Source organism: Natator depressus, chromosome 6 (assembly GCF_965152275.1).
Source record: "Natator depressus isolate rNatDep1 chromosome 6, rNatDep2.hap1, whole genome shotgun sequence".
NCBI lineage: Eukaryota > Metazoa > Chordata > Testudines > Cheloniidae > Natator > Natator depressus.
The window spans coordinates 10,596,478-10,623,312 of record NC_134239.1 but is presented as its reverse complement, the minus strand read 5'-3'; the positions used below and the strand labels follow the sequence as shown (position 1 = coordinate 10,623,312).

Here is a 26,835-nt window from a genome sequence, read left to right as displayed (position 1 = left end):
TGGAAGTCTTTCCTAATGTCTAACCTAAATCTCCCTTCCTGCAATTTAAGCCCATTACTTCTTGTGCTGGCCTCGGTGGATAAGGAGAACAATTTATCAGCCTCCTCTTTGTGACAACCTCTTAGGTACATGAGGACTGATATCAGCATCCTCCCTCCCCCCAGTTTTCTTTTCTCCAGACTAAACAAACTGAATTTTTTTCAATCTTTCCTCAGGAGTCATATTCTGTGGACCTTTAATCATTCTTGATGCTCTGCTCTGAACCTATCCAATTTGTCCACATCCTTTTTGAAGTGTGGGGCCCAGAACTGAACACAGTACTCCAGTTTAGTCCTTACTAGTGCTGAGTAGAGTAGAAGAATTGCTTCTCACATCTTGCTTGCAAGACTCCTGCTAATACATCCCAGAATATTTGCTTTTTTTTCAACAGTATTCCATTGTTGACTCATATTTAGTTTGTGATCCACTATAACCCCAGAGGATTTGCTTCAGTACTCCTTCCTAGGCAGTCATTTCCCATTCTGTATTTGTGTAATTGATTATTCCAACTTAAATGTAGGGTAAATGACTTCTTTAGAAGGAATTCCTTGAAAAGGACTCACTCCCCATAGGAATAAACTGCGTAGTTGTAAGCAGCTTTAGACTGGTCTCACTGCATCCACATGAGCTAGTTTCGAACCAATATGATTAAAAGAGCGCAAACACTGTGGAACAGGCCTCATGGTATAAAACAGGAGAATGTGAAAAACCAGCCACATGTAAATAAAAACCTCTGATTGAAAGAAAACCAAAATCAATTTGAAACAAACCCCTGTCCCTATTTGTTAGACCTTAGAGGCCCTAGTTCTGGATGAGGGCCCTGTTGTGCTACAGTTTAATCATCAAAAAAACCCCAGAGGGGAGCGGCTGCACCGTTATGCCCACTGTGGTAAGGCCTTTGTACAGAGCAGGCGCTAGGCGCTGCACAAACAACATAGGGTAGAACCACCCTGAATCAGGCTGCAGAGTTGTTTTGGCATTTTATATAAATAATTATAGAGCAATTACAGAAAATTTAGTAAAAGTCACAGGTCACTAAACTTCCTGTGACTGCTCCCTGATTTTTAACAAAACCTGCCCTTCTCCTCACCCTGCCCATGGGGCACCCGCCCAGCACTTCCCCCAGTGCTGCAAGCCTGACCGCAGCATGGTGCAGAGGTGTTGGTACGGGCTAGAGAGGATCTGGGTGGCAAGGCCATTCACTGTAGTTTGGCTTGCCTCCCCTACCATTATCACTGGGGGCGCGAGCAAATCTGAGTGGCGCTGTAACTCCGCAGACCAGGTCTCAATACTCAGAGAGAGGCATTGGGTCCAACCCTGTGAGACAGAAGCCGCCATTGCAGGGTGAGGCACGCATCCAAAAAAGTCATGGACAAATGGTGAAATTGCTCCATCTGTGACATTTTCCATCCTTGACAAACCTGTAGCCTTAACCGTGAGCTCTCTCCAGCAGGGCTCGGGATCCTGGTGGGGACGCGGACACAGTCTGAATGTGGGGAAAGCGTGGCAGGGAAGCAGGATTCCACATACCACAGAGGGATCCATGCACAGGACGCAGTCCATCCCTGGGGTAAACTCAGCCAGAGACCAGACCTTGTTATACACCAGAGACTCTCCATGGGCCGGTGTCCCCACCACTGCACCAATTGCGCCAAGAGGTTCAGCAACCCGTCCGTGCTGAACCAGCACCAGTGCACGCACACCAGGGAGTGGCTGCACCACTGCTCTGACTGTGGCAAGGCCTTTGCGCGGAGCTCACACCTGAGAAGACACGAGCGCGCACACACCGGGGAGTGGCCGCACTGTTGTGCTGACTGTGGGAAAGGCTTTGCGGAGAGCTCAGACCTGAGAAGACACCAGCGCACGCACTCCGGGGAGCGGCCGCACCGTTGTGCCCACTGTGGTAAGGGATTCCGCAGTGCCTCCACACTGACAGTGCACCAGCGCACGCACACTGGGGAGTGGCCGTACTGCTGTGCTGACTGCGGGAAAGGCTTTGCATGGCGCTCACAGCTGAGAAGTCACCAGCGCACGCACACTGGGGAGCGGCCGCATCGCTGTGCTCACTGCGGCAAGGGATTTGCAGAGAGCTCGAAGCTGAGAAGACACCAGCGCACGCACACCGGGGAGCGGCCATACCACTGTGCTCACTGCGGCAAGGGCTTTGCAGAGAGCTCAGCCATGAGAATACACCAGCGCACACACACGGGGGAGCGGCCGTATCTCTGTGCTGACTGCGGCAAGGGCTTTGCAAACAGCTCAAGCCTGAGAACACACCAGCGCACGCACACTGGGGAGCGGCCGCACCTTTGTGCCCACTGTGGTAAGGGATTCTGCCATGCCTCCACACTGACACTGCACCAGCGCACACACTGGGGAGTAGCCGTACTGCTGTGCTGACTGCGACAAGGGCTTTGCACAGCGCTCAGAGCTGAGAACACACCAGCGCACACACCGGGGAGCAGCTGCACCACTGTGATGATTCTGGTAAGAACGTGAAAAAAACCAATCCACCCACCCAGCACCAGTGCACGCACACTGGGGGACATTCCGACGCGCTGGCTGCAGCAAGAGCTTTGCACGGGCCTCCTCCTTGCTATCACATCGGTTCTTTCACAGCCGAGAGCAGCAGTACAGCTGTGCTGACTGGGGCAAGCACTTTGCTTGATTGGCCAACCTCACCCGGCACCAGGTCACGCACACCGGTGCCCCTCTGCCACCGCCAGGGCCTGAGGGGCTTCTGGCAGCCCATGGGCCTGACACAGCACCAGCAGATGCAGACCAGGGAGTGGTCCTGTCCCTATGATGCCCAGCAGAGAGACTCTGGAGGACAGGGAAGGGGACTTGGCTGAGCAGTGTGGGGAAGAGCAGACAGGTGGAGGGAATTTCATAGAATCATAGAATATCAGGGTTGGAAGGGACCTCAGGAGGTCATCTAGTCCAACCCCCTGCTCAAAGCAGGACCAATCCCCAATTAAATCATCCCAGCCAGGGCTTTGTCAAGCCTGACCTTAAAAACTTCTAAGGAAGGAGATTCTACCACCTCCCTAGGTAACGCATTCCAGTGTTTCACCACCCTCCTAGTGAAAAAGTTTTTCCTAATATCCAACCTAAACCTCCCCCACTGTAACTTGAGACCATTACTCCTTGTCCTGTCCTCTTCTACCACTGAGAATAGTCTAGAACCATCCTCTTTGGAACCACCTCTCAGGTAGTTGAAAGCAGCTATCAAATCCCCCCTCATTCTTCTCTTCTGCAGACTAAACAATCCCAGTTCCCTCAGCCTCTCCTCATAAGTCATGTGTTCCAGACCCCTAATCATTTTTGTTGCCCTTCGCTGGACTCTCTCCAATTTTTCCACATCCTTCTTGTAGTGTGGGGCCCAAAACTGGACACAGTACTCCAGATGAGGCCTCACCAACGTCGAATAGAGGGGAACAATCACGTCCCTCGATCTGCTGGCTATGCCCCTACTTATACATCCCAAAATGCCATTGGCCTTCTTGGCAACAAGGGCACACTGTTGACGCATATCCAGCTTCTCGTCCACTGTAACCCCTAGCTCCTTTTCCGCAGAACTGCTGCCTAGCCATTCGGTCCCTAGTCTGTAGCAGTGCATGGGATTCTTCAGTCCTAAGTGCAGGACTCTGCACTTGTCCTTGTTGAACCTCATCAGATTTCTTTTGGCCCAATCCTCCAATTTGTCTAGGTCCCTCTGTATCTTAACCCTACCTGCCACCGTATCTACCACAAATTTGCTGAGAGTGCAATCCACACCATCCTCCAGATCATTTATGAAGATATTGAACAAAACCGGCCCCAGGACCGACCCTTGGGGCACTCCACTTGATACCGGCTGCCAACTTGACATGGAGCCATTGATCACTACCCGTTGAGCCCGACAATCTAGCCAACTTTCTACCCACCTTATAGTGCATTCATCCAGCCCATACTTCTTTAACTTGCTGACAAGAATGATTTAGAGCAGATGATCACAGCCTACTGCATTAGGGAGCCCTCCCCCTCATGTAGGTGGGATCCAGACATGTCTCTCTTTCTGTCCCACACTCACTCACTTCGCTGGAATGCAGCCAGGATAACCCCTTCTCCCTCCTCTCTTCTAGATGGGACCCAGCCAGGAACTTCCCCCCACACCTACCTCCGTTCCAGCCAGCGGGTGTGTCATAACCATAAGGGTAGCCTAACATTCCTCCTTACGTGTAAGGGGTTAAGAAGCTCAAATAACCTGGTTGGCACCTGATCAAAGGAACCAATGGGGACAAAATATACTTTCAAATCTGGGTGTGGGGGGGAAGGGTTTGTTTTTGGTTCTTTGTTTCTGTGGCCGTTCTCTCTTGGGACTGAGAGGGGCCAGACAGAAATCCATCTTCTCCAACCCATCCTAATCCAAGTCTCCAATATTGCAACCAGTATAGGTAAACCAGGCAAGGCGGATTAGTTTATCTTTTGTTTTGCTTGTGAATTTTCCCTTTGTTAAGAGGGAGGTTTATTCCCGTTTTCGGTAACTTTAAGGTTTTGCCCACAGGGGAATCCTCTGTGTTTTGAATCTCAATACCCTGTAAAGTATTTTCCATCCTGATTTTACAGAGATGATTTTTCCTTTTTTTTTTTTTTTAAATAAAATCTTTCTTTTAAGAACATGACTGATTTTTCCATTGTTCCAAGACCCTAGAGTTCAGAGTGGGGCGGGAAGCCTGATGGGGTGACTCTTGGGTGACATCTAGAGGTGGGATTTGCAGTCCTCTCTCAGCATGAATTGGGCTGAGGGGCAGGGTAGGACAGCCCAGTGTGTGTGATTGAAAGAAGACTCAGGAACTCTCATGCCGTCTACTTTAAATAGAAATGTGATGAAGAAGAACTACGTCTCTAATGTGTAACAAAGGTCTGTCTAACCAGGTGTTTCTTTGCTATTAAAAAAGCTTATGCATTCACACGGCAGGTGGAGAAGCCAATGTGAAGTGCAACCAATCAAAGTGTTCTAGGGCCTAACTGACCATGAGGCCTGATGAACTGTGTGACTGGCAGGTGCACAGAGAGAGTTTCCCATTACTCCTGGGGGAATTCTGCGCCTAAAAATTCTGCAAACAATAGTTTAAAATTCTACATATTTCATTTGTCAAAATAACACAATATAATCACACTAGTTTCAGTTATTTTGGTAATTTATTTCAAAATTCCTGTCGGCAAGTATGTCTGTAGCAATGCAGACAACGAAGATTCAGAAAGTGTATTTTGACAAATAGATTCTTTACTAGGCATATTAATACAGAACTTTTTGTAAGAATTCATGTAAACTATAATACAGAAACCTATTTCCTGTACCCCTCAGGAGCAGTACAAAGGCTTGCGGGAGTCAGGGGTAACAGAGGAGCTGAGGGAGAGGGAAGTAATTGCTGGAAGTAGCCTGGGAGTGAAGCAGGAGGGTTGTTGGGTGTGGGTCGGAGAAGTATGTAACAGATTTTTTTTTTGGGGGGGGGGGGGGATTGTTAGAGCGTTGTGGAGCCTCCCACACGCTTCCCTGGAGGACTCCCTAGCCTCTCCCATTCAGTTAGGCACATCTGCCCTGTCCCTGTGTGTTTCTGCACTCTCCTCCCCCCATCCCTGTGTGACCCTGCACCGCCACTCAGCCACCCCTGCCCCCATGCACCCCCCTGTCCCTGTGTGGTCCTGCACCCCCACTCCCACTTAGACCCCCACCCCAGTCTTCCCACCCACCAGCCCTTCTGAACCCCAGCCTATGTGATCCCCGCAGCAGCCCTATGTGCCCTGCTCTGTCTGTGTCCCCCCGCCCCATATTGCCTGCTTCCTCACCTGGCCCTTTTGGGCAGTTTGCTGTGAGGAATGCCACTTCTGCTACAGCTCTGAGCTGGCTGCCCTCTGTTCTGGCACCATAACAGCTCCTGGTGGGAGAAAGGTGTAACTGCAGCGCCTCGCTGGCAAAATGTATTTTCTGCCAAGGAAGAAAAAATCTGCTGGGGACATGAATTCTGTGCCTGTGCAGTGGTGCACAATTTCCCCAGCTCTTCCGTGCGTAATGTCTTACCGTGCCTTTAAATGAAAACGCTGGGCTTCACACACCCCTTTGGACAGCATGAAAGAGTAACAGCCCCCCACAACCTCCCCAATGTCACTGCCACACTGGGCAAGGAGAAGTCTGAGCACACAGGAATGCCCCAGCTTTTAATGAGATGAAAGGAGAGGCTTGTTCCACAGTGTGTACTTATTGTATGACTGGTAGGGTTGCCACCTGTCCAGGTTTTGGCTTTTGTGTCCGGGTGCCATTTAGGGTTCCTGGGTGTCTGGTTTTTGGGATCTGGCAACCCTAAATCGTGCCCGAACCAAAAGTCCGGTTACGGGGCGGGAGGAGGCAGCAGTGCTGAGCAAAGAGAAAGGAGCTGAGGCAGGCGTACCAGAAGGCAAGGGAGGCAAACTGTCACTCTGGTCCCGCGCTGAAGACCTACCCCTTCTATCAGGAGCTGGATGCCACCCTTGGTGGTGACCTCACCTCCACCGCCAAGAGCCCTGTGGATACTTTGGCGGGGCTGCAGGCGGTGGACAGGGGGCTCAAGCCCAAGAACGAAGTCCTGGACAAAGGTCAAGCTGGAGAACATTGTGGAGTCGGTGGTAGGGTCATCCGGTGGCACAGCGAGTCAGGAATTCTCCACTCCGGAGGGGTCTAGCCAGTCTCAGCAATCTGTTTGTGGCCCACATGACATGGGACAGGAGAACCGTAGTAAATGTTCATTTTGGAGCTCATGCTGCTCAGTTATATGAGGTAGACCTGTTCTTTCCTATGTATATTGTGGTAGTGGGTGAAGAGATAGAGAAATTAAAAAGAAAAAGAAAAAAAAAAAAAACAACCCCAAAAGCCTGCACACACAGCCCCAGTCACAAACCCCTCCCAGCGCTACTTCCCAAAACGAATAAGCATTCATTCAAGCCAACTTATAAACCACCATAAGCATACATTCAAACTAGTTTTATAGATGTCACCCACTCACATACACATTCATACTTGTTTTTCAGCATTATTTTATATAGAATATGCACACAGCTTAGTTTAAAAGAAATCTAACGGTGTTCAATTGTTCAGTACACCCCACGTAGACAAAATGTAGGGCTAGTTTAAACTATTTTATGTTAAGAGTTGATTGCACTTTTTACCAGAGCTATAAATGTTGTTTTCTGACCTCTCTACACACATACAGACACATAACACTTTAACATCCTCCCCTACCTCCTCTTTCTCAAAACAATTAAGCATACACTCAAACCAAACTGCATATTATTTTATATATAAAATACTTTAAGCATACGTTCAAGTTAGTTTTATTGACAGTTAAGTCTCACAGACCATCATACTTGTTTTCAGCAGTATTTTATACAAAACACACAGAGCCTAATGTCAGGTAAATCTAACAATGTAAAGTTGGACAATACACCCATGTATGAGACAAAATGCAGAGCTGGTTATTGACTTATTTGGCACATTTAGCAAAATACTAAAAAAGAAATGAGAAACTCATGAAACACTTAGGCCTGGCAGAAGCTATAAAAAGCCCTAGAAACATCTGCATTTTGCCTCTTCCCTGCACTGATCTCTGGACTATGGACTTATAATAAAAGGAGCGTTCTAACCAATGGACTCGGGACCTTCCAATCTTTTGGATGCCATTAGAGACTTAACAAGCCAGCAGTTTATTCCATCACTGCTTCAAACTGGACACAAGCACTTTGCAATGTGTGTATGTATTTGATTCCTTTAACCGTTTTTACCCTCACCTCTTTCTTTTCGATTATACATAAACCTTTAGATATTAGATACCAAAGGATTGGCAACAGCGATTATTGGGCAAGATCTGAGCTGTATATTAACCTGGGTATGTGGCTGGTCCTTTGGGCTCAGAAGAACTCCTTGTTCGATGAAGTTGGTTTTCAATAACCACTCATCATTAAGTCTAGTGTGTGGGTGATGAAACAAGGCCTGGGATACCTAAGGCGGCTGCATTTCTGACTATTAGCCACTGTGGTGAGACAGGAGTTTACTTTTGTTGCTGGTTTGGTATATCTTCTGGAAGAATAACCAGCAATTTTGGCGTGTGTCTGCCCTATTTCTCAGCAGTTTGTCCTGAATCTGGTATTCTCCGGTGTGACCCACTGAGTGACACGAGCACATGAGATTATCCCCACATCTGCTACTGTGGGATTCTTACACCAACCTCTGCAGCCTCTGGTGCTGGAAACAGGACACTGGAGTGGACACACCTCTGCTCTGATCCCATCTGGCAATTCCCTATGACCTAAGTGATTTTCCCAAGGTCACAGAGGCAGCAAGTGGCAGAGCTAAGAATAGACACCAGGAGTCCTGTAGCCCAGCCCAGCACCGTAGCCACAAGCCCAGCCTCGCTTCCTCATTCAAGGCTCCCAATGCCCCTCAGCATGGCCCAGAGAATGCAGTAAGGCTGCAGCTCATGAGCCCCTCTGCCCTGTGAGCTGGGCTCCTGGACCTGGCTCCGTACCCTTCCCTTGATAGCCGACTCAATGGCTGCTTTGGGCATGCGTTTGCTCTAGCACTGCTCGATGATGTTGGGCACCTTGGTGTTGAGATCAGGGTTGGGTCTGCAGGAAGTGTCACAAGGGAGACACGGCTGGGATCCCATTCGAAGGCAGTCCAGGCTCCCAGCCCCGACTACTTTAACCCAGCAGCCTCCACTCCTCTCCCAGAGCCATGGATAGAACCCAAGCGTCCTGACTCTGAATATCCCCCTTGCAAAGCTGGGGACGGGACCCAGGAGTCCTGAGACCCCTGGTAACCCTCCCTGCCCCACACCACCTGTCCCAACGCCCTTCCCCTTTTCAGCCACCGTTAGCTGTTACCTTAGGCCGCCTGGACCACAGGGACTGGACTTCCCACCACTTATGCAGAACAGCTGCTAGAGTGGGGCAAAGACCCAGGCACCTTAGGGGAGGTGTTGTGCGACAGAGGAAAGGTCCAGTGGAGGAAGGATGGGAAGGGGAGACACTACCCCACAGACCAGCATCCTCTTCTCCAGCAGCCAGAGGGGATGTAGGTCTTGGGCTAACAGAGGTGCTGGGCTTAGGGGCACCAGGGTCAGTGCTACTGGTCAAGGCTGGGCTGGCAGGGCTCTGTAGCCACAGCCTCTGGCTGGAGCTGTGTCGCATACAGGATCCATCCCTTCCGTCCCCCCCATACCTTTCACAGCAAGAACAGCGGCATGGTGAGCTTCTGGAAGAGTCAGCTGCGGTGCGCTTCCCATGGGCCCTTGATAAGTTTGACCTTGGACCATTTGTTGTGGCCAGCGGGAGCAGTACATGAGGTGTGCAGGGCGGCGGGTGGGGCAGCCAGCCTGGGCACCAGCTCCTTCAGCACCACACAGACACACACACACACATTACACAGATGGGTGATGGATCCTGTAACATACATGTAACACACACACTGCGCCGCCCTCCTGAAACACACATGTAGCACACAGTACAGCCAGGTGTGACTGAGCTCCTGTAACACACACAGACACACTGCTCCTGACACCAACACACACACACCACAGCCAGGGGTGAACTCCAATAAGACATGCACACTACACAGCCAGGGTGTGATCTGTAAAACCCTCACATCACACAGTCTTCCTGCACACCAGACACAGCCTGGGGTGTGATCTCCTGTAACACACACACCAACATCACACAACCGAGCAACAAACACAGCACACAGCCCGACCCATCCCTTACTGTGACACTGACACACTCCACAGCCGGGCCTGAGCCCTCTTATACTCACTAGTCCCCGCCCCCCTCCCAGAGCCGGGAGAGAACCCAGGAGTCCGGGATCCCAGCCCCCACCCCAGGGGGCTGCCCTGTAACGGGCTCCTGCCGCCCGGGGACCAGGTGCCGCGAGCGCCCCCAGCGGCGGCACTCGGGACCCAGGCGTCCGGGGGCGGGGGGCTGGGCCGGAGGGTCGCTGCGCTGGGGCCTCCCCCGGCTGCTGGAGCTGGCGGCGCAGGCGCTGGGGCCGGGCGGGGAGCGGGCGGGAGGCGGCCCCGGGGAGGCACCAGCCGCGGGGCGGGAAGTCGCTGCCCGGGCGGAGGAAGCGGCCGGGGCCGGAGCCGAGCCCGGCGATGGCTGCAGCGGGGCCGGCGCAGGTAGGACGCGGGGCGGGGACTCCCCGGCCGGGCACTGGCTGGTCCCGGCTGGGGCCGAGGGGGGCCGGGGCCGGGTCCCTCCCGCGCTAGTGACCCCGGGGCTGGGGGCTGCCGCAGCCGGAGCGCTGGGGCCGGGGAGCGGCGCTGGGGGCCCCGGGCCGGGCGGACACGCGGAGCCGGGCCGAGGAGCCCCGAGGCGGCCGAGCCGGGGCCGGGAGCGGGGCCGAGCACAGGCCTGGGGCGGAGGCGGGGACTCCGGCCGGGGGAGGAGCCTGGTCCCTGCCCTGGGATTCGGGCCCTTCCCAGCGCCCCGCCCCAGAGCCCCGTGGGGAGCCGAGGGCGGCTCCTGTCCCCGGCCAGCAGGGCCCGAGTCCCCGGGGGGCTGTGCGGGGGGGTCTCCCTGGGTCACAGCTGCTGGGCTGGGGGTTCCCCGGGGGCCGCTGCCCTAGAGCCCGCGTCCCCTGCTGAGAGCCCGGGCTGGGGCTGGAGCGGAGGGTGCTGAGTGTGTAACGCTTGTGCCGGCAGCTGCGGGTGGCGTTTGAGGACGTGGCTCTGTATTTCAGCCGGGAGGAGTGGGAGCTGTTATCCCGGCCAGAGAAGCAGCTGTACCGGGACCAGATGCTGAGGAATTACCGGGCCCTTGTTTCCCTGGGTAAGGACCAATTTCCCTTCTTTTATTCACTGCAGTGGGCTACCTCACGCCTCAGCTGCCATGTGCCACCGAGTGGCCAAGTGGTGGCAAATGTCAGCCCCTTTCAGGTCGGTTTCTTGTTAAAGGAGAAATCAGGGCTACAGAGCCTCAGGGTAATGTTAATGTAACTGGTTTACTTGCATTATACCTCAGTCCTGGCACAGAGGTGGTTGTAACCACCTCTTCCAGGAATCCCAGCCCAGACACCGAGGGCAGGAACTCTACCTCAAGAACTGACTCTAGTTAGACAAATAAGGCAGAGAGAAAAGTCTCCTGCTGCTTGGAACAGCTCCCCACCAATGTTCCCTCTAAGATTTTATATCCGTGTGTGGAATGAATTTTGTTCTGTGCACCATTATGGAGGTGATGTGTGGTGGGGGTGGGGCTGAGGGGTTTGGAGTGTGGGAGGTGGTTCAGGGCTGGGGCTAAGGGTGGGGGGGGTTAGGACTCTGGCTGGGGGTGAGGGCTCTGGGGTGGGGCCAGGGATGAGGGGGTTCAGGGTGCAGGAGGGGTTTCAGGGCTGGCACAGCAGGTTGGCGTGCAGAGGGTGAGGGCTCTGGAGTGGGGCCGGGGATGAGGGGTTTGGGGTGCAGGCTGCCCAGGGCTGTGTCGGAGAGAGAGGACTCCCCCCAGCCCTCTCTTGCTGTAGCAGCCCAGGGCTGAGGGAGAGGCGCCTCTCCCTGGTTGCGGTAGCTCTGGGGCTGGGGCCAGGGGAGAAGCGTCTTTACCTGGCCGCGGCACCTTTCCAGTCCAGACCCCTGTGGCTGTGCGCCTGTGCAACCCTTGATAGTTTGCTGCACGGCTGCACAGCTTAGTGGGAATTTAGCTCCCCACCTCACCAAAAAGAAGGAACATCATAAATTTAACAACTGCACAGTTGAACAATGCTGCATCCTAAGCAAAAGAACTGGTAGGTCTGTGTAATGGTGCCACCTGATGCCACCTGCCGTGACTCAGCCCCCAAAGCAAACTGAGACAGGTCATAGACGTTGCTGCTTCAGAGTACGAACTGAACTTGCCTGGCGGGAGATGGGAAGAAATCTCTAAGGAAGTTTATTTCATTATTCTCCTGCTTGGGATTTCTTGCGCTTTCCTCTCAAGCAGCGTCCAAGACTGGGGCCTCATCGTGCCAGTTGCCGCGCAGACGCACCCTGACCGAGATCAGGGTTCTGTTGTGCTGGGCTTCACAAACATATAAATAGAACAGGAGTACTTGTGGCACCTTAGAGACTAACAAATTTATTAGAGCATAAGCTTTCGTGGGCTACAGCCCACTTCATCAGATGCATAGAGTGGAACATATACACATACAGATAAGTTGGAAGTTACCATACAAACTGTGAGAGGCTAATTAGTTAAGATGAGCTATTATCAGCAGGAGAAAAAAACTTTTGTATTGATAATCAAGATGTCCCATTTAGACAGTTGACAAGAAGGTGTGAGGATACTTTTGCGTAGAGACTGTCCGGTTTGGCCAATGTACATGGCAGAGGGGCATTGCTGGCACATGATGGCATATATCACATATCATATATCTACGCAAAAAAATAAATGGACACAAATCTGACATCAGGAATCATAACATTCAAAAACCAATAGGAGAACACTTCAACCTCTCTGGCCACTCAGTAAAAGATTTAAGGGTGGCAATTTTGCAACAGAAAAGCTTCAAAAACAGACTCCAATGAGAAACTGCTGAGCTTGAATTAATATGCAAATTAGATACCATTAACTTGGGTTTGAATAGAGACTGGGAGTGCCTGGGTCATTACACATATTGAATCTATTTCCTTAAGTTAAATATCCTCACACCTTCTTGTCAACTGTCTAAATGGGCCATCTTGATTATCACCACAAAAGTTTTTTTCTCCTGCTGATAACTAATTAGCCTCTCACAGTTTGTATGGTAACTTTCAACTTATCTGTATGTGTATCTATGTAAGGGTCGGTCCTGGGGCCGGTTTTGTTCAATATCTTCATAAATGATCTGGAGGATGGTGTGGATTGCACTCTCAGCAAATTTGCAGATGATACTAAACTAGGAGAAGTGGTAGATACGCTGGAGGGCAGGGATAGGATACAGAAGGACCTAGACAAATTGGAGGATTGGGCCAAAAGAAATCTGATGAGGTTCAACAAGGATAAGTGCAGGGTCCTGCACTTAGGACGGAAGAACCCAATGCACCGTTACAGACTAGGGACCGAATGGCTAGGCAGCAGTTCTGCAGAAAAGGACCTAGGGGTGACAGTAGATGAGAAGCTGGATATGAGTCAGCAGTGTGCCCTTGTTGCCAAGAAGGCCAATGGCATTTTGGGTTGTATAAGTAGGGGCATTGCCAGCAGATCGAGGGATGTGATCGTTCCCCTCTATTCGACATTGGTGAGGCCTCATCTGGAGTACTGTGTCCAGTTTTGGGCCCCACACTACAAGAAGGATGTGATAAACTGGAGGGAGTCCAGCGGAGGGCAACAAAAATGATTAGGGGTCTGGAACACATGACTTATGAGGAGAGGCTGAGGGAACTGGGATTGTTTAGTCTGCAGAAGAGAAGAATGAGGGGGGATTTGATAGCTGCTTTCAACTACCTGAGAGGTGGTTCCAAAGAGGATGGTTCTAGACTATTCTCAGTGGTAGAAGAGGACAGGACAAGGAGTAATGGTCTCAAGTTGCAGTGGGGGAGGTTTAGGTTGGATATTAGGAAAACCTTTTTCACTAGGAGGGTGGTGAAACACTGGAATGCGTTACCTAGGGAGGTGGTAGAATCTCCTTCCTTAGAAGTTTTTAAGGTCAGGCTTGACAAAGCCCTGGCTGGGATGATTTAGTTGGGGATTGGTCCTGCTTTGAGCAGGGGGTTGGACTAGATGACCTCCTGAGGTCCCTTCCAACGCTGATATTCTATGATTCTATGATCTATCTTACTATATGTTCCATTCTATGCATCCGATGAAGTGAGCTGTAGCCCACGAAAGCTTATGCTCTAATAAATTTGTGAGTCTCTAAGGTGCCACAAGTACTCCTGTTCTTTTTGTGGATACAGACTAACACAGCTGCTACTCTGAAACATATAAATGAGTCCCTGCCCCCGGAACTGATTCTTTCTCCCCAAACAGGCTGTTCAGGTTCCACACCAGACTTAATCCACCGGATCGAGCTAGGGGAGGCAGAGCTCTGGATCCGGGATGCCGAGGACTCCAGGGAAAATTTAAGACCTGAGAGCCCCTCCTCAGGTGAGTCATCATAATCCAATCCCTTCTGATTTACCCAGCTGCTAGCGGAGGGATGCTTAATGTAGAAGGCAAAGGCAGAGCGAGATCGACTAGTGGGGAGCAGAAGGGAGACAAACTGAGGCTGGGAATTAGGAGCTATTGTTTATTTGGAAGGGGAAGGAACCATTGGGAGAGCTCCCCTCGGGACAAGATGGATTCTCCATTACTGGGAGTCTGTCAGTGGAGATGGAGCATCTCTTTCTCAAAGCCCTGCTGTAACTCAGCCAGGAGTTACTGGGCTGGAGGCAGGAATTGCTGGGGGAGATTCTTTGTCTGGGATAGGGAGGAAGCCAGGCTGGATGGGTACAATGAGCCTGTCTGGCCTTGATATCTATGAATCCTAGAAATCATAAAAATGTGGGACTGGACGGGACCTCCGTAGGTCATCTCATCCAGTCTCCTGCACTGACAGGACTAAGTATTTTCTAGACCATCCCTGACAGGCATGTTTCTAACCTGTTCTTAAAAACCTCCAATGATGGAGATTCCACAGCCTCACTAGATAATTTTGTTCCAGTGCTTAACTATCCTTAGAGTTTCAAAGTTTTTCCTAATGTCTAACCTAAACCCCCTTGCTGCAATTTAAGCCATTACATCTTGTCCTGGCCTCAGTGGATAAGGAGAGCAATTTATCACCCACCTCTTTGTAACAATCTTTTACGTACTTGAAGACTTTTATCAAGTCCCCCACAGTCTTCTCTTCTCCAGACTAAATAAACCCAATTTTTTCAATCTTTTGTCATTGGTCGTCATGTTTTCTAGACCTTCTTGTTGATCTCGTCTGATACTTTCCAAGTTGTCCACATCCTTTCTGAAGTGTGGACCCTAGAACAGGACACAATACTCCAGTTGAGGTCTTACCTGTGCTGAGTAGAGTGGAAGAATTACTTCTTGCATCTTGCTTGCAACACTTGGAAAACCACACTCTGAGAGTAGTTATTATGGTTCACAAATAAACTGAAAGGGCATCTCGAGTGGGATCCTGCAGGGATCTGTCCTGGGTCCAGCTCTGTTCCATATCTTCATAAATGATTTGGACAGTGGCACAGAGAATACCCTCATAATATTTACAAATGATTCCAAGAGGGGAGAGGTTGCAAGTGCTTTATTGGACAAGATTAGAATTCAAAAGGTGGTTGATAAACTGGAGAAATGGTGTTGCTCCATTATTTTTCCAGGTTTTGAAGTTAAGCTGACTGGTCTATAATTCCCTGAGTTGTCCTTATTCCCCTTTCTATAACTGGTTACTATATTTGCCCTCTTCCACTCCTTGGGTCTCTCTACCATCCTCAGCGATTATCTCTAAGAACATGTGAATGGCTCAGAGATCATTTCAGCCAGTTCCGTAAGTATTCTAGGGTGTATTTCATCAGGCCCTGCCTACTTGAAGACCTCTAACTTGTCTAAGTAATTCATAACTATTTCTCTTCCTATTTAGGCTCAGATCCTACCCCATTGCCACTGGTGTTCACTATGTTAGTCGACCGATCACAGCTAACTTTTTTGGTGAAAACTGAAACAAAAGAGGCATTTAATGGCAGTTTGGCCACTGCTGCATTTTCTCTTCTTGTCTTTCCCTCCATTTAGTAAGGCTAGTCTGTCCTTGGTCTTCCTCTTGCTTCCCATGTATTTGTAAAAAGATTTCTTATTCCCTTTTATATCCCTAGCTAGTTTAATTTGTTTTTTGCCTTGGCCTTTCTAATTTTGTCCCAACATGCTTGTGGGGTTTTGTTTTTTTGATATTCATCCTTTGTAACTTGACCTAGTTTCCATTTCTTGTATGACTGTTTTTTGAGTTTCAGGTCATTGAAGATCTGGTTAAGCCAGGGGGTCTTACTATCATACTTCCTATCTTTCCTACTCATTGGATATCTGTGACCTATGATGGGATCTAAAAATGATACGGCCCTAAAGCTGCGAAAGAGAAGTAGATTGGAGAGGGGGAGGTGATGAACTTGGAAAAGGGGTGGGATAGTGATATAGGACAATGTGGGGAGGTGGGAGATTTCAGGGGATGCTGTGGGAAAGAGAGAGGTCTCCGTGGTGGGAGGAGAATATGGGAGCTGCATTTACCAAGTGGGTAGGACATTGTAGTAGGATTTGAAAACATCTTGGTTCGTTTCTAGAAGCGAGTCACTACAGTTCCCCCATGCCTCAACTTCCTCAAGTGTGTAATGGAAAAGGTATTGCGGCTCTGAGGATAAACTTCATCTGTGTGTGTGTCAGCGGATCAGACACTGGCACTTGGGGGTCAGACAAGCACCTGGGTAGAAAGACACGCCTATTGGTCCATAGACCACAACACCTTCTTCTAGGCTTTGCACACCTCAGAAAATCATACCAAGGCAGGGGTGCCCTAGAGATTTTTCAAATTGGTTTCATGCCTGAAAAACCTGATTCAAGCTTTGTGCGCTGGTGTCCTATGGCCCTGGGGCACCTGGATCCAGACATAGCTCAGAGAGGGGCAAAAACCTGCTCGCAGCCTGGGAGAGCATCCCCGAGTCACTGGCCCTTGGCAGAGAAGGTGCTGCCCTGTCAAGGTTCCCACCCCACCCCCTCTCTGCTGCTTCACTTCGCACGTGACCTCTCAGACTGGAGAAACCTGCCCCCAGCAAGCAAGGAGAAAGCTGGGAATGACTCAGGACAGAACAGGATCCGTCATTACTTCTGCCAAAAAATTCAAAGTTCTGCGGACAATATTTTAAAATTCTGCATATTTTATTTGTCAAAATAACACAATATTATCACACCAGTTTCAATTATTTTTGGTCATTTATTTCAAAATACCTGTCAGCAAGTATGTCTATAACAACAAAAAAGATTCAAGAAATGTTTTTTGACAAATAGATTCCTTACTAGGCATGTTAAAACAGAACTCTGAGTAATAATTCATTTAAACTACAATACAGAATCATATTTCCCGCACCCCTCAGAAGCAGTGCAAAGGCTTGGGGGAGCCAGGGGTAACGGAGGAGCTGAGGGAGTGGGAAGTAATTGCTGAGCCTGGGTGTGAACTTGGAGGGTTGTTGTGTATGGGTGGGAAAAGTATGGAACAGGCTTTTGGGGTGGGGGGGCAGGGAGAGATTGTTAGGGAGTTTCCCCCATGCAAACCCTGACCAACCCTTAATCTCTCCCATTCAGTTAGGCACATCTGCCCCCATCACCATGTGTATCTGTGCCCCCACCCAGCCAGTCCCCTCTCCCTATGTAGCTCTGCAAACCTCCCCCATCACTGGTTTCAGAGTAACAGCCGTGTTAGTCTGTATTCGTAAAAAGAAAAAAGAAAAGGAGTACTTGTGGCACCTTAGAGACTAACCAGTTTATTTGAGCATGAGCTTTCGTGAGCTACAGCTCACTTCATCGGATGCATAGCATATCGTGGAAACTGCAGAAGACATTATATACACACAGAGACCATGAAACAAAACTTCCTCCCACCCCACTGTCCTGCTGCTAACAGCTTATCTAAAGTGATCATCAAGGAAGGCCATTTCCAGCACAAATCCAGGTTTTCTCACCCTTCCCCCCCCCCCCACACAGACACACATACAAACTCACTCTCCTGCTGGTAATAGCCCATCCCTCTTTGAAACCTCTCTTTATAATGCGCATGATAATCAAGGTGGGTCATTTCCAGCACTAATCCAGGTTTTCTCACCACCACCCCCCCACACACACCCCCCTCCAAAAACCACACACACAAACTCACTCTCCTGCTGGCAATAGCTCATCTTACAATGTGCACAGCAATAATCCAAGTTTAACCAGAACGTCTTGGGGGGGGGGTTTGTAGGAAAAAAACAAGGGGAGATAGGCTACCTTGCATAATGACTTAGCCACTTCCAGTCTCTATTCAAGCCCAAATTAATAGTATCCAATTTGCAAATGAATTCCAATTCAGCAGTTTCTCGCTGGAGTCTGGATTTGAAGTTTTTTTGCTTTAAGATAGCGACCCTCATGTCTGTGATTGCGTGACCAGAGAGATTGAAGTGTTCTCCGACTGGTTTATGAATGTTATAATTCTTAACATCTGATTTGTGTCCATTTATTCTTTTACGTAGAGACTGTCCAGTTTGACCAATGTACATGGCAGAGGGGCATTGCTGGCACATGGTAGCATATATCACATTGGTGGATGTGCAGGTGAACGAGCCTCTGATAGTGTGGCTGATGTTATTAGGCCCTGTGATGGTGTTCCCTGAATAGATATGTGGGCACAGTTGGCAACGGGCTTTGTTGCAAGGATAGGTTCCTGGGTTAGTGGTTCTGTTGTGTGGTATGTGGTTGTTGGTGAGTATTCGCTTCAGGTTGGGGGGCTGTCTGTAGGCAAGGACTGGCCTTTCTCCCAAGATTTGTGAGAGTGTTGGGTCATCCTTCAGGATAGGTTGTAGATCCTTAATAATGCGTTGGAGGGGTTTTAGTTGGGAGCTGAAGGTGACGGCTAGTGGCGTTCTGTTATTTTCTTTGTTAGGCCTGTCCTGTAGTAGGTGACTTCTGGGAACTCTTCTGGCTCTATCAATCTGTTTCTTCACTTCCGCAGGTGGGTATTGTCGTTGTAAGAATGCTTGATAGAGATCTTGTAGGTGTTTGTCTCTGTCTGAGGGGTTGGAGCAAATGCGGTTGTATCGCAGAGCTTGGCTGTAGACGATGGATCGTGTGGTGTGGTCAGGGTGAAAGCTGGAGGCATGTAGGTAGGAATAGCGGTCAGTAGGTTTCCGGTATAGGGTGGTGTTGATGTGACCATCGTTTATTAGCACTGTAGTGTCCAGGAAGTGGATCTCTTGTGTGGACTGGACCAGGCTGAGGTTGATGGTGGGATGGAAATTGTTGAAATCATGGTGGAATTCCTCAAGGGCTTCTTTTCCATGGGTCCAGATGATGAAGATGTCATCAATATAGCGCAAGTAAAGTAGGGGCGTTAGGGGACGAGAGCTGAGGAAGCGTTGTTCTAAATCAGCCATAAAAATGTTGGCATACTGTGGGGCCATGCGGGTACCCATAGCAGTGCCGCTGATCTGAAGGTATACATTGTCCCCAAATGTAAAATAGTTATGGGTAAGGACAAAGTCACAAAGTTCAGCCACCAGGTTAGCCGTGACATTATCGGGGATAGTGTTCTTGACGGCTTGTAGTCCATCTTTGTGTGGAATGTTGGTGTAGAGGGCTTCTACATCCATAGTGGCCAGGATGGTGTTATCAGGAAGATCACCAATGGATTGTAGTTTCCTCAGGAAGTCAGTGATGTCTCGAAGGTAGCTGGGAGTGCTGGTAGCGTAGGGCCTGAGGAGTGAGTCTACATAGCCGGACAATCCTGCTGTCAGGGTGCCAATGCCTGAGATGATGGGGCGTCCAGGATTTCCAGGTTTATGGATCTTGGGTAGTAGATAGAATATCCCAGGTCGGGGTTCCAGGGGTGTGTCTGTGCGGATTTGATCTTGTGCTTTTTCAGGAAGTTTCTTGAGCAAATGCTGTAGATGCTTTTGGTAACTCTCAGTGGGATCAGAGGGTAATGGCTTGTAGAAAGTGGTGTTGGAGAGCTGCCGAGCAGCCTCTTGTTCATATTCCGACCTATTCATGATGACAACAGCACCTCCTTTGTCAGCCTTTTTGATTATGATGTCAGAGTTGTTTCTGAGGCTGTGGATGGCATTGTGTTCTGCACGGCTGAGGTTATGGGGCAAGTGATGCTGCTTTTCCACAATTTCAGCCCGTGCACGTCGGCGGAAGCACTCTATGTAGAAGTCCAGTCTGCTGTCTCGACCTTCAGGAGGAGTCCACCTAGAATCCTTCTTTTTGTAATGTTGGTAGGGAGGTCTCTGTGGATTAGTATGTTGTTCAGAGGTATTTTGGAAATATTCCTTGAGTCGGAGACGTCGAAAATAGGATTCTAGGTCACCACAGAACTGTATCATGTTCGAGGGGGTGGAGGGGCAGAAGGAGAGACCCCGAGATAGGACAGCTGCTTCTGCTGGGCTGAGAGTATAGTTGGATAGATTAACAATATTGCTGGGTGGGTTGAGGGGACCATTGCTGTGGCCCCTTGTGGCATGTAGTAGTTTAGAAAGTTTAGTGTCCTTTTTCTTTTGTAGAGAAGCAAAGTGTGTGTTGTAAATGGCTTGTCTAGTTTTAGTAAAATCCAGCCACGAGGAAGTTTGTGTGGAAGGTTGGTTTTTTATGAGAGTATCCAGTTTTGAGAGCTCATTCTTAATCTTTCCCTGTTTGCTGTAGAGGATGTTGATCAGGTGATTCTGCAGTTTCTTTGAGAGCGTGTGGCACAAGCTGTCAGCATAGTCTGTGTGGTATGTAGATTGTAATGGATTTTTTTACCTTCAGTCCTTTTGGTACGATGTCCATCTGTTTGCATTTGGAAAGGAAGATGATGTCTGTCTGTATCTGTACAAGTTTTTTCATGCAGTTGATAGATTTCCACTCCATGCGGCTAAATGCAGTGCCTTGCATAATGACAGGTTTCAGAGTAACAGCCGTGTTAGTCTTGCATAATCACTGTGTGTCTCTGCACGTCCCTCCCCCGTGGCCTCCACTCCCATTCAGCCCCCGCCCCAGTCTGTCCTCCCCCACTAGCCCTTATGAGCCCCTGTCTGACCCGACCGTCCCCCCCAGCCAGCCACCCCACAGCCCCTGTCTCCTGTCACTGCAGGGAGCTGCAACTTTGTTCTATCATCACGGCACCCCTTGGTGGGCAAAAGGCGGAACTACAGCAACATTTTGGCAGAAGCTTTTTTCTGCATGAAAAATTAGAAATCTGCGGGGCTCATTAAACATGCGTGTGTGCAGTCACACAAAATTCCCCCCCCACCCCACCCCTGGAGTGGGTCATGTACCATGAGTGCGAGGTCACGCCACGCAGAGGACGCCATTTTGTAGAGCAGGTCTCCGGCACTTGCAGCGTTTCATTGTAATGCTCTAAAACTGCCCCGCGTTCCAGGCAGCTGCTGCTGGGGGAGCGGACATGTTTGGGGGCCAGACGAAAGGCTCCTGTGGGCCATGACTTGGAGTACCCTGGTATATGGGCTAGGTGCGAGGGAGAGGGTGGCCTTTGTCACATCTCCTCTCCTGCTCTCTCAGTGGCACAAAATCTTAGTCACTTACAATTGCTTCAGTGTCCATGCTTAGACACCCCTCAGCCTTACCACTGTCTGTAGATCAAAGGCCTGCTGTGTGGCAACCATTAATTCCTTCCAGGTCAGCAGTGTCTCTAGGTGACTTGTCATCTCCTCAGCCCCTCCCCACCCCGAGGATTTTAGTTTAGTTTTAGTTTTGTGCAAAGAATGAAACATCAGGCCAAGGCTGAATGACTTCTTTAGAAGGAATTCGTTGAAAGGGCTGACTCCCCTGCAGGAAGTTACCTTGTGCTAAACAGCTTTATACCGGTCTAACTGCATCTACATGAGGGGATTATAGCCCCTCAACTAGTTTCAAACCAGTATAGTTTAAACAGCACAAACACTGGGGAACAGGCCTTGTGCCATAAAACAGGAGACAGTGCAGAACCAGCAACATAAATAAAAACCTCTGATTTAAATAAAGCCAAAATCAGTGTGAAAACAAACCCCGGACCCTGTTTGTTAGCACTTAAAGCCCCTACTTCTGGATCAGGGCCCTTTTGTACAAGCTGCTGCCTGTTGTCTGGGCAAGCTACAATTTAAGCATAAAATGAGACCCAATAGGTGCATGGCATATGTGGGAGTAGGCACTGCATAAACAACATAGGGTAGAATCATAGAATATCAGGGTTGAAAGGGACCTCAGGAGATCATCTAGTCCAACCCCCTGCTCAAAGCAGGACCAATCCCCAATTTTTGCCCCAGATCCCTAAATGGCCCTGTCAAGGATTGAACTCACAAGCCTGGGTTTAGCAGGCTAATGCTCAAACCACTGAGCTATCCCTTCCCCCAAGGAGCACCCTGAGTCAGGCTGCAGATTTGTCATGGCATTTCATATAAAAAATTACAGAGCAGTTACAGTAAATTTAGTAAAAGTCACAGGTCATTAAACTCCCTGTGATGGCTCCATGATGTTTAACAAAATGTGCCCTTGTCCTCGCCCTGCCAAGGGGGCACCAACTGCCCAAAGAAGCACTTCCCTCCCCCCCCCCCAGCACTGCAATCCTAACACCGGCCTGGTGCAGAGGGGTAGGTGCAGGCTAGAGACGAAATGGGTGGCAAGGCCATTCACTGAAATTTGGCCCACCTCACCCACCATTATGACTGTGAGCGGGGGCAAATCTGAGTGGCACTGTAACCTCGCAGGCCAGGTCTTAATGTCCAGTGTGAGGTGTTCAGTCCAGCCCTGTCAGATAGGAGCTGCCATTGCAGAGTGAGGCGCACATCCAAAAAATCAGACAGAGAAATGGGGAAATCACTCCATCCGTGACATTTTCCATCCTTGACAAACCTGTATCCTTAACCATGAGCTAACACCGGGATTGTCTCTGCTCTCTCCAGCAGGGCACAAGATCCTGGGAGGAACGAGGACATGGTCTGTCTTTGGCAGGAGCTTCAGCCAGTCCTCAGTCCTGAAAATACACCCGCATATGCACACCAGAGAGTGGCTGTACCACTGTGCTGACTGCGGGAAGGGCTTTGCACGGAGCTCAAACGTGAGAACACACCAGCGCACGCACACTGGGGAGCGACCACACCGCTGTGCTGACTGCAGCAAGGGCTTTGCAGAGAGGTCACACCTGAGAATACACCAGCGCACACACACGGGGGAGCGGCCGTACCACTGTGCTGACTGCGGAAAGGGCTTTGCAGAGAGCTCAAGCCTGAGAAGACACCAGCGCACGCACACTGGGGAGCGACCCTACCACTGTGCTGACTGTGGCAAGTGCTTTGCACAGAGCTCAATCCTGAGAAGACACCGACGCACACACACCGGGGAGCGGCCGTACCACTGTGCTGACTGCGGCAAGGGTTTTGCACAGAGTACAAGCCTGAGAAGACACCAGCGCACACACACTGGGGAGCGGCCGTACAGCTGTGCTGATTGCGGCAAGAGTTTTGCAGAGAGCTCAAACTTGAGAACACACCAACACACACATAGTGGGGAGCTGCTGCACTGCTGTGATGTTTGCGGCAAGAACTTCAGCAACACCAATGCACTGACCAAGCACCAGCGCACACACACAGGGGAGAGGCCTTTCCAATGCACTGACTGCAGCAAGAGCTTTGCAGAGAGCTCAAGCCTGAGACGACATCAGCGCACACACACCGGGGAGCGGCCGTACAGCTGTGCTGACTGTGGCAAGCGGTTTGGTAGATTGGCCAACCTCAACCGGCACCAGGTCACTCACACCAACACCGCTCTGCCATCGCCAGGGCCTGAGGGGCTTCTTGCAGCCAGTGGGCCTGCCATGGCATCAGCAGATGTAGACCAGTGAGTGGTCCTGTCCCCCTGATGACCAGCAGTGATTGTGTGGGGCAGGGAAGGGAACTTGGTTGAGCAGTGTGGGGAAGAGCAGACCGGTGGTAGTAATTTAGAGAAGATGGTCACAGCCTACTCCATTAGGGAACTCCCTCCTGCCCTCCATGTAGGTGGGATCCAACTACGTCTCTCTGTCCTACACACACTCATGCATCTAGAGGGGATGCAGCCAGGACAACCCCCTCCCCCCCACTCCCCCCAGATGGGACCCTGCCAGGAACTTCTCCCCACATCTATCTCGGTTCCAACCGGTGTGACTCTTGGGTGACATCTAGAGGTGGGATTTGCAGTCCTGTGGGGCGGGGCAGAACTGCCTGGTCCATGTAATTGAAAAAATACTCAGGACCTGCTCATGCCGTCTACTTTAAATAGAAATGTGATGAAGAAGAACTACGTCCCTAATGTGTAACAAAGGTCTGTCTAACCAGATGTTTCTTTACTATTAAAGAAGCTGATGGGTTCAGACGGCATGTGGAGAAGCCAATGTAAACAGTGTAAATCTTTAAGGTGAGCCAATGAAAATGTTCTAAGTCCTCACTGTCTGTAAGGCAACCGTGGCTCTCTCCCCGTGCGTCAGAAGGCTGTGCAGTCCCAGCTGCGCTTGAGCTGTAGGAATTGGGATACCCACGGGCAGATTTCTCAAGGCTTGTGCGAAAAGGGCTGTGATCGGGACACGGTGCAGAGCGAAGGTAAAGGAGCTGAGGCAGGCGGACAATAAGGCGAGGGAGGCGGACTGTCGCTCAGGTGCTTCACCTAAGGCCTTCTGGTTCTATAAGGAGCTGGATGCTATCCTCAGTGGAAACCCCACCTCCACTGCCAAGAGCCGCATGGATACTTCAGAGGGCACAGAGGCAGCGGAAAGAGGACCTAACCCAGAGGCTGAAGTTATTGATGAAGAGGTGGAGTTAGATGAGGATGTGCAGCTCCTGGCAGGGTCATCCAGTAGGCCAGGCAGCCAGGAACTGTTCTCCACTCCAGAGCTGTCTAGCCAGACTCAGCAGTTGCTCTTCAGGGAGCAAGAAGCAGGAGATGAGATGCCTGGTAAGTGGCTGTGGCTTGTGTAGTGTGGAGGTGGGTTCAGGGTATAGAAATGTGGGAGGCTGGCTGTGTTTCTGTGAGCTGGACAATTCCCTGTGTAGCTAATTGGTACGGTGGTAGGGTACTGATGCACGTTGAGATCTCACAGAAATCCTGCAGGAAGATGTCCAGGAAAGTTTCCTGGAGGTACTTGCCAATCCTCTGCTGAAGGTTCTGTGGTAGAGCAGCTTTGTTCCTTCCCCCATTGTAGGAAACTTTCCCGCGCCATTCGGCAATCACTTGTGCAGGGACCAAAGTGGCACACAGGCGAGCAGCATATGGAGCAGGGCAGAAACCACAAGCGTGGAGTAGCTGTACCCTTTTCCCCTGCTTACCCTTAGCAGTGAGATGTCCACTAGAACGACCCCCACCTGTAGAAAAGTGTGGGAGAATTTTAGAATTTGTCCCCTAGAATGCTGCACCACGACGCTTGCAAAGAGTGTGTGCTCTTTTCTCAGTGTGGAGTCAGTCCCCCTTCCCAACACTCCCCATGCTTTGGGTGTTCACAGAAATGTGTGCCTGGCTAGGGTCGGTGAGAAAGTGACGGCAATGTTGCAAAAGGTGTATTTAATTGAAATGTTTTAACGTTGTGCATGAATTTAACAATCCTGCTTCTGTGCATTGTCCCCTGTGCTTCACCAGATGTGGCCTTCAGGAACACCTCACGCATGCTGGCCAAGCATCTCCGCCAGATAAGAAAGCGCCCAAGATGCAGCAAAGAAGACATGTTCTGGGAGGTCCGGCAGTGCTCTAATGCAGAAAAAAAGGGAACACAAGGAGTGCTGGGAAGCTGAATAGCAGGACAGAAAAGAGAATCACACGTTTGTTAAGGACACAACTGAGCGGCTGATTAAAGTAATGGAGAAGCAAACACAGATGCTGAAGTCCTTAATAATGCTGCAGACTGAGGCCTTGCCTATGCTAGAGGGGAAATTCGATCTAAGCTACACAATTTGAGTTACGTGAATAGCGTAACTCAAATCAACATAGCTTAGATCTACTTACCACGGGGTCCACACTATGTGATGTTGACGGGAGACACTCTCCTGTCGATTCCTGCTACTCTTCTCGAGCTGGTGGAGTACAGGAGTCGATGGGAGAGCGATCTGCGGTCGATTTAGCAGGTCTTCACTCAAGCCACTAAATCAACCGCCGATGCATTGATCGCCACTCGTGGATCCCCCGGGAAGTGTAGACAAGCCCCAAGCAGATCAGTGCTCCTCTGTCACTGCAACACATTCAGAACTCTTTCCCATGCCCCCGCCCCCTAAACTCCGCCCACAAATTCCTTTCCACTTTCCAGGACTTTTCGGTTTCCCCTTCACTCCACCCCCTCGGACAACTTTCACAATGACAGCTGGACCCACACACAGCTGTGAAAGTCTGCCCTTCCCTGGTTCCTCCTTTCCCGCCAAGCATCTGTGTGTTTGTGTGCACGCTGTTCCTTGTGCAGTAAAAGCCAAGCTTTAGAATGGTAAATCATCTTTATTTTTTCTTTCTACAAGGTGAGATTGCAGGCACTGCCAATACATGCACAGGCATTTTAATCACTTTCTTATGTGGATTATAAGGCCCCAAATGTCACCATTTCCCCCTAGGAAAACTACATGTAATGTAACATTGGAGTACCTCTGACAGAGATATGTTACTGGTGCTCCTTGTCCAAGTGCTGTCTCAAACCCTCCCTGATTCAAATAGCTCCCCTCTGGGCTCCTCTAACAGCCCTGGTATCTGGCTGCTCAAAATCAGCAGCCAAGTGGTCGGCCTCAGCACTCCACCCCTGAGCAAACTTTTCACCCTTCGCTTCAGAGATTGTGCAACATACAGCATGTGGCTATGACCATGGGAATGTTATCCTAAGTGAGCTCTAACCTGCTATAAAGGCATCGCCAGCGTGCCTTTAATCTGCCAAAGGCACATTCCACTGTCATCTGGCACCTACTGAGCCTGTTGTTGAACCGCTCCTTACTGCTGTCCAGGTGTCCCGTATAAGGTTTCATGAACCATGGCTGTAAGGGGTATGCAGGGTCCCCCGGGATCACTGTGGGCATTTCAACATCCCCCACTGTGATCTTCTGGTTAGGAAAGAAAGTCCCTGCCTGCAACTTTCTGTATAGGCTGGTGTTCTGA

General features: G+C 50.2%; 1 protein-coding gene across 1 annotated transcript in view; it reads left to right on the top strand.

Moving 5' to 3' along the window:
- LOC141988541 (uncharacterized) overlaps nt 1–26,429 on the top strand; it is a 39,917-nt gene extending 13,488 nt beyond the window's left edge. The window contains 3 exon segments of the mRNA XM_074954342.1: nt 1,490–2,350; nt 22,749–24,669; nt 25,348–26,429. Coding sequence (XP_074810443.1) covers nt 1,490–2,350; nt 22,749–23,584 — 1,697 coding nt within the window. The 3' untranslated portion in view covers nt 23,585–24,669; nt 25,348–26,429.
- Nucleotides 26,430–26,835: the final 406 nt, after the last annotated feature.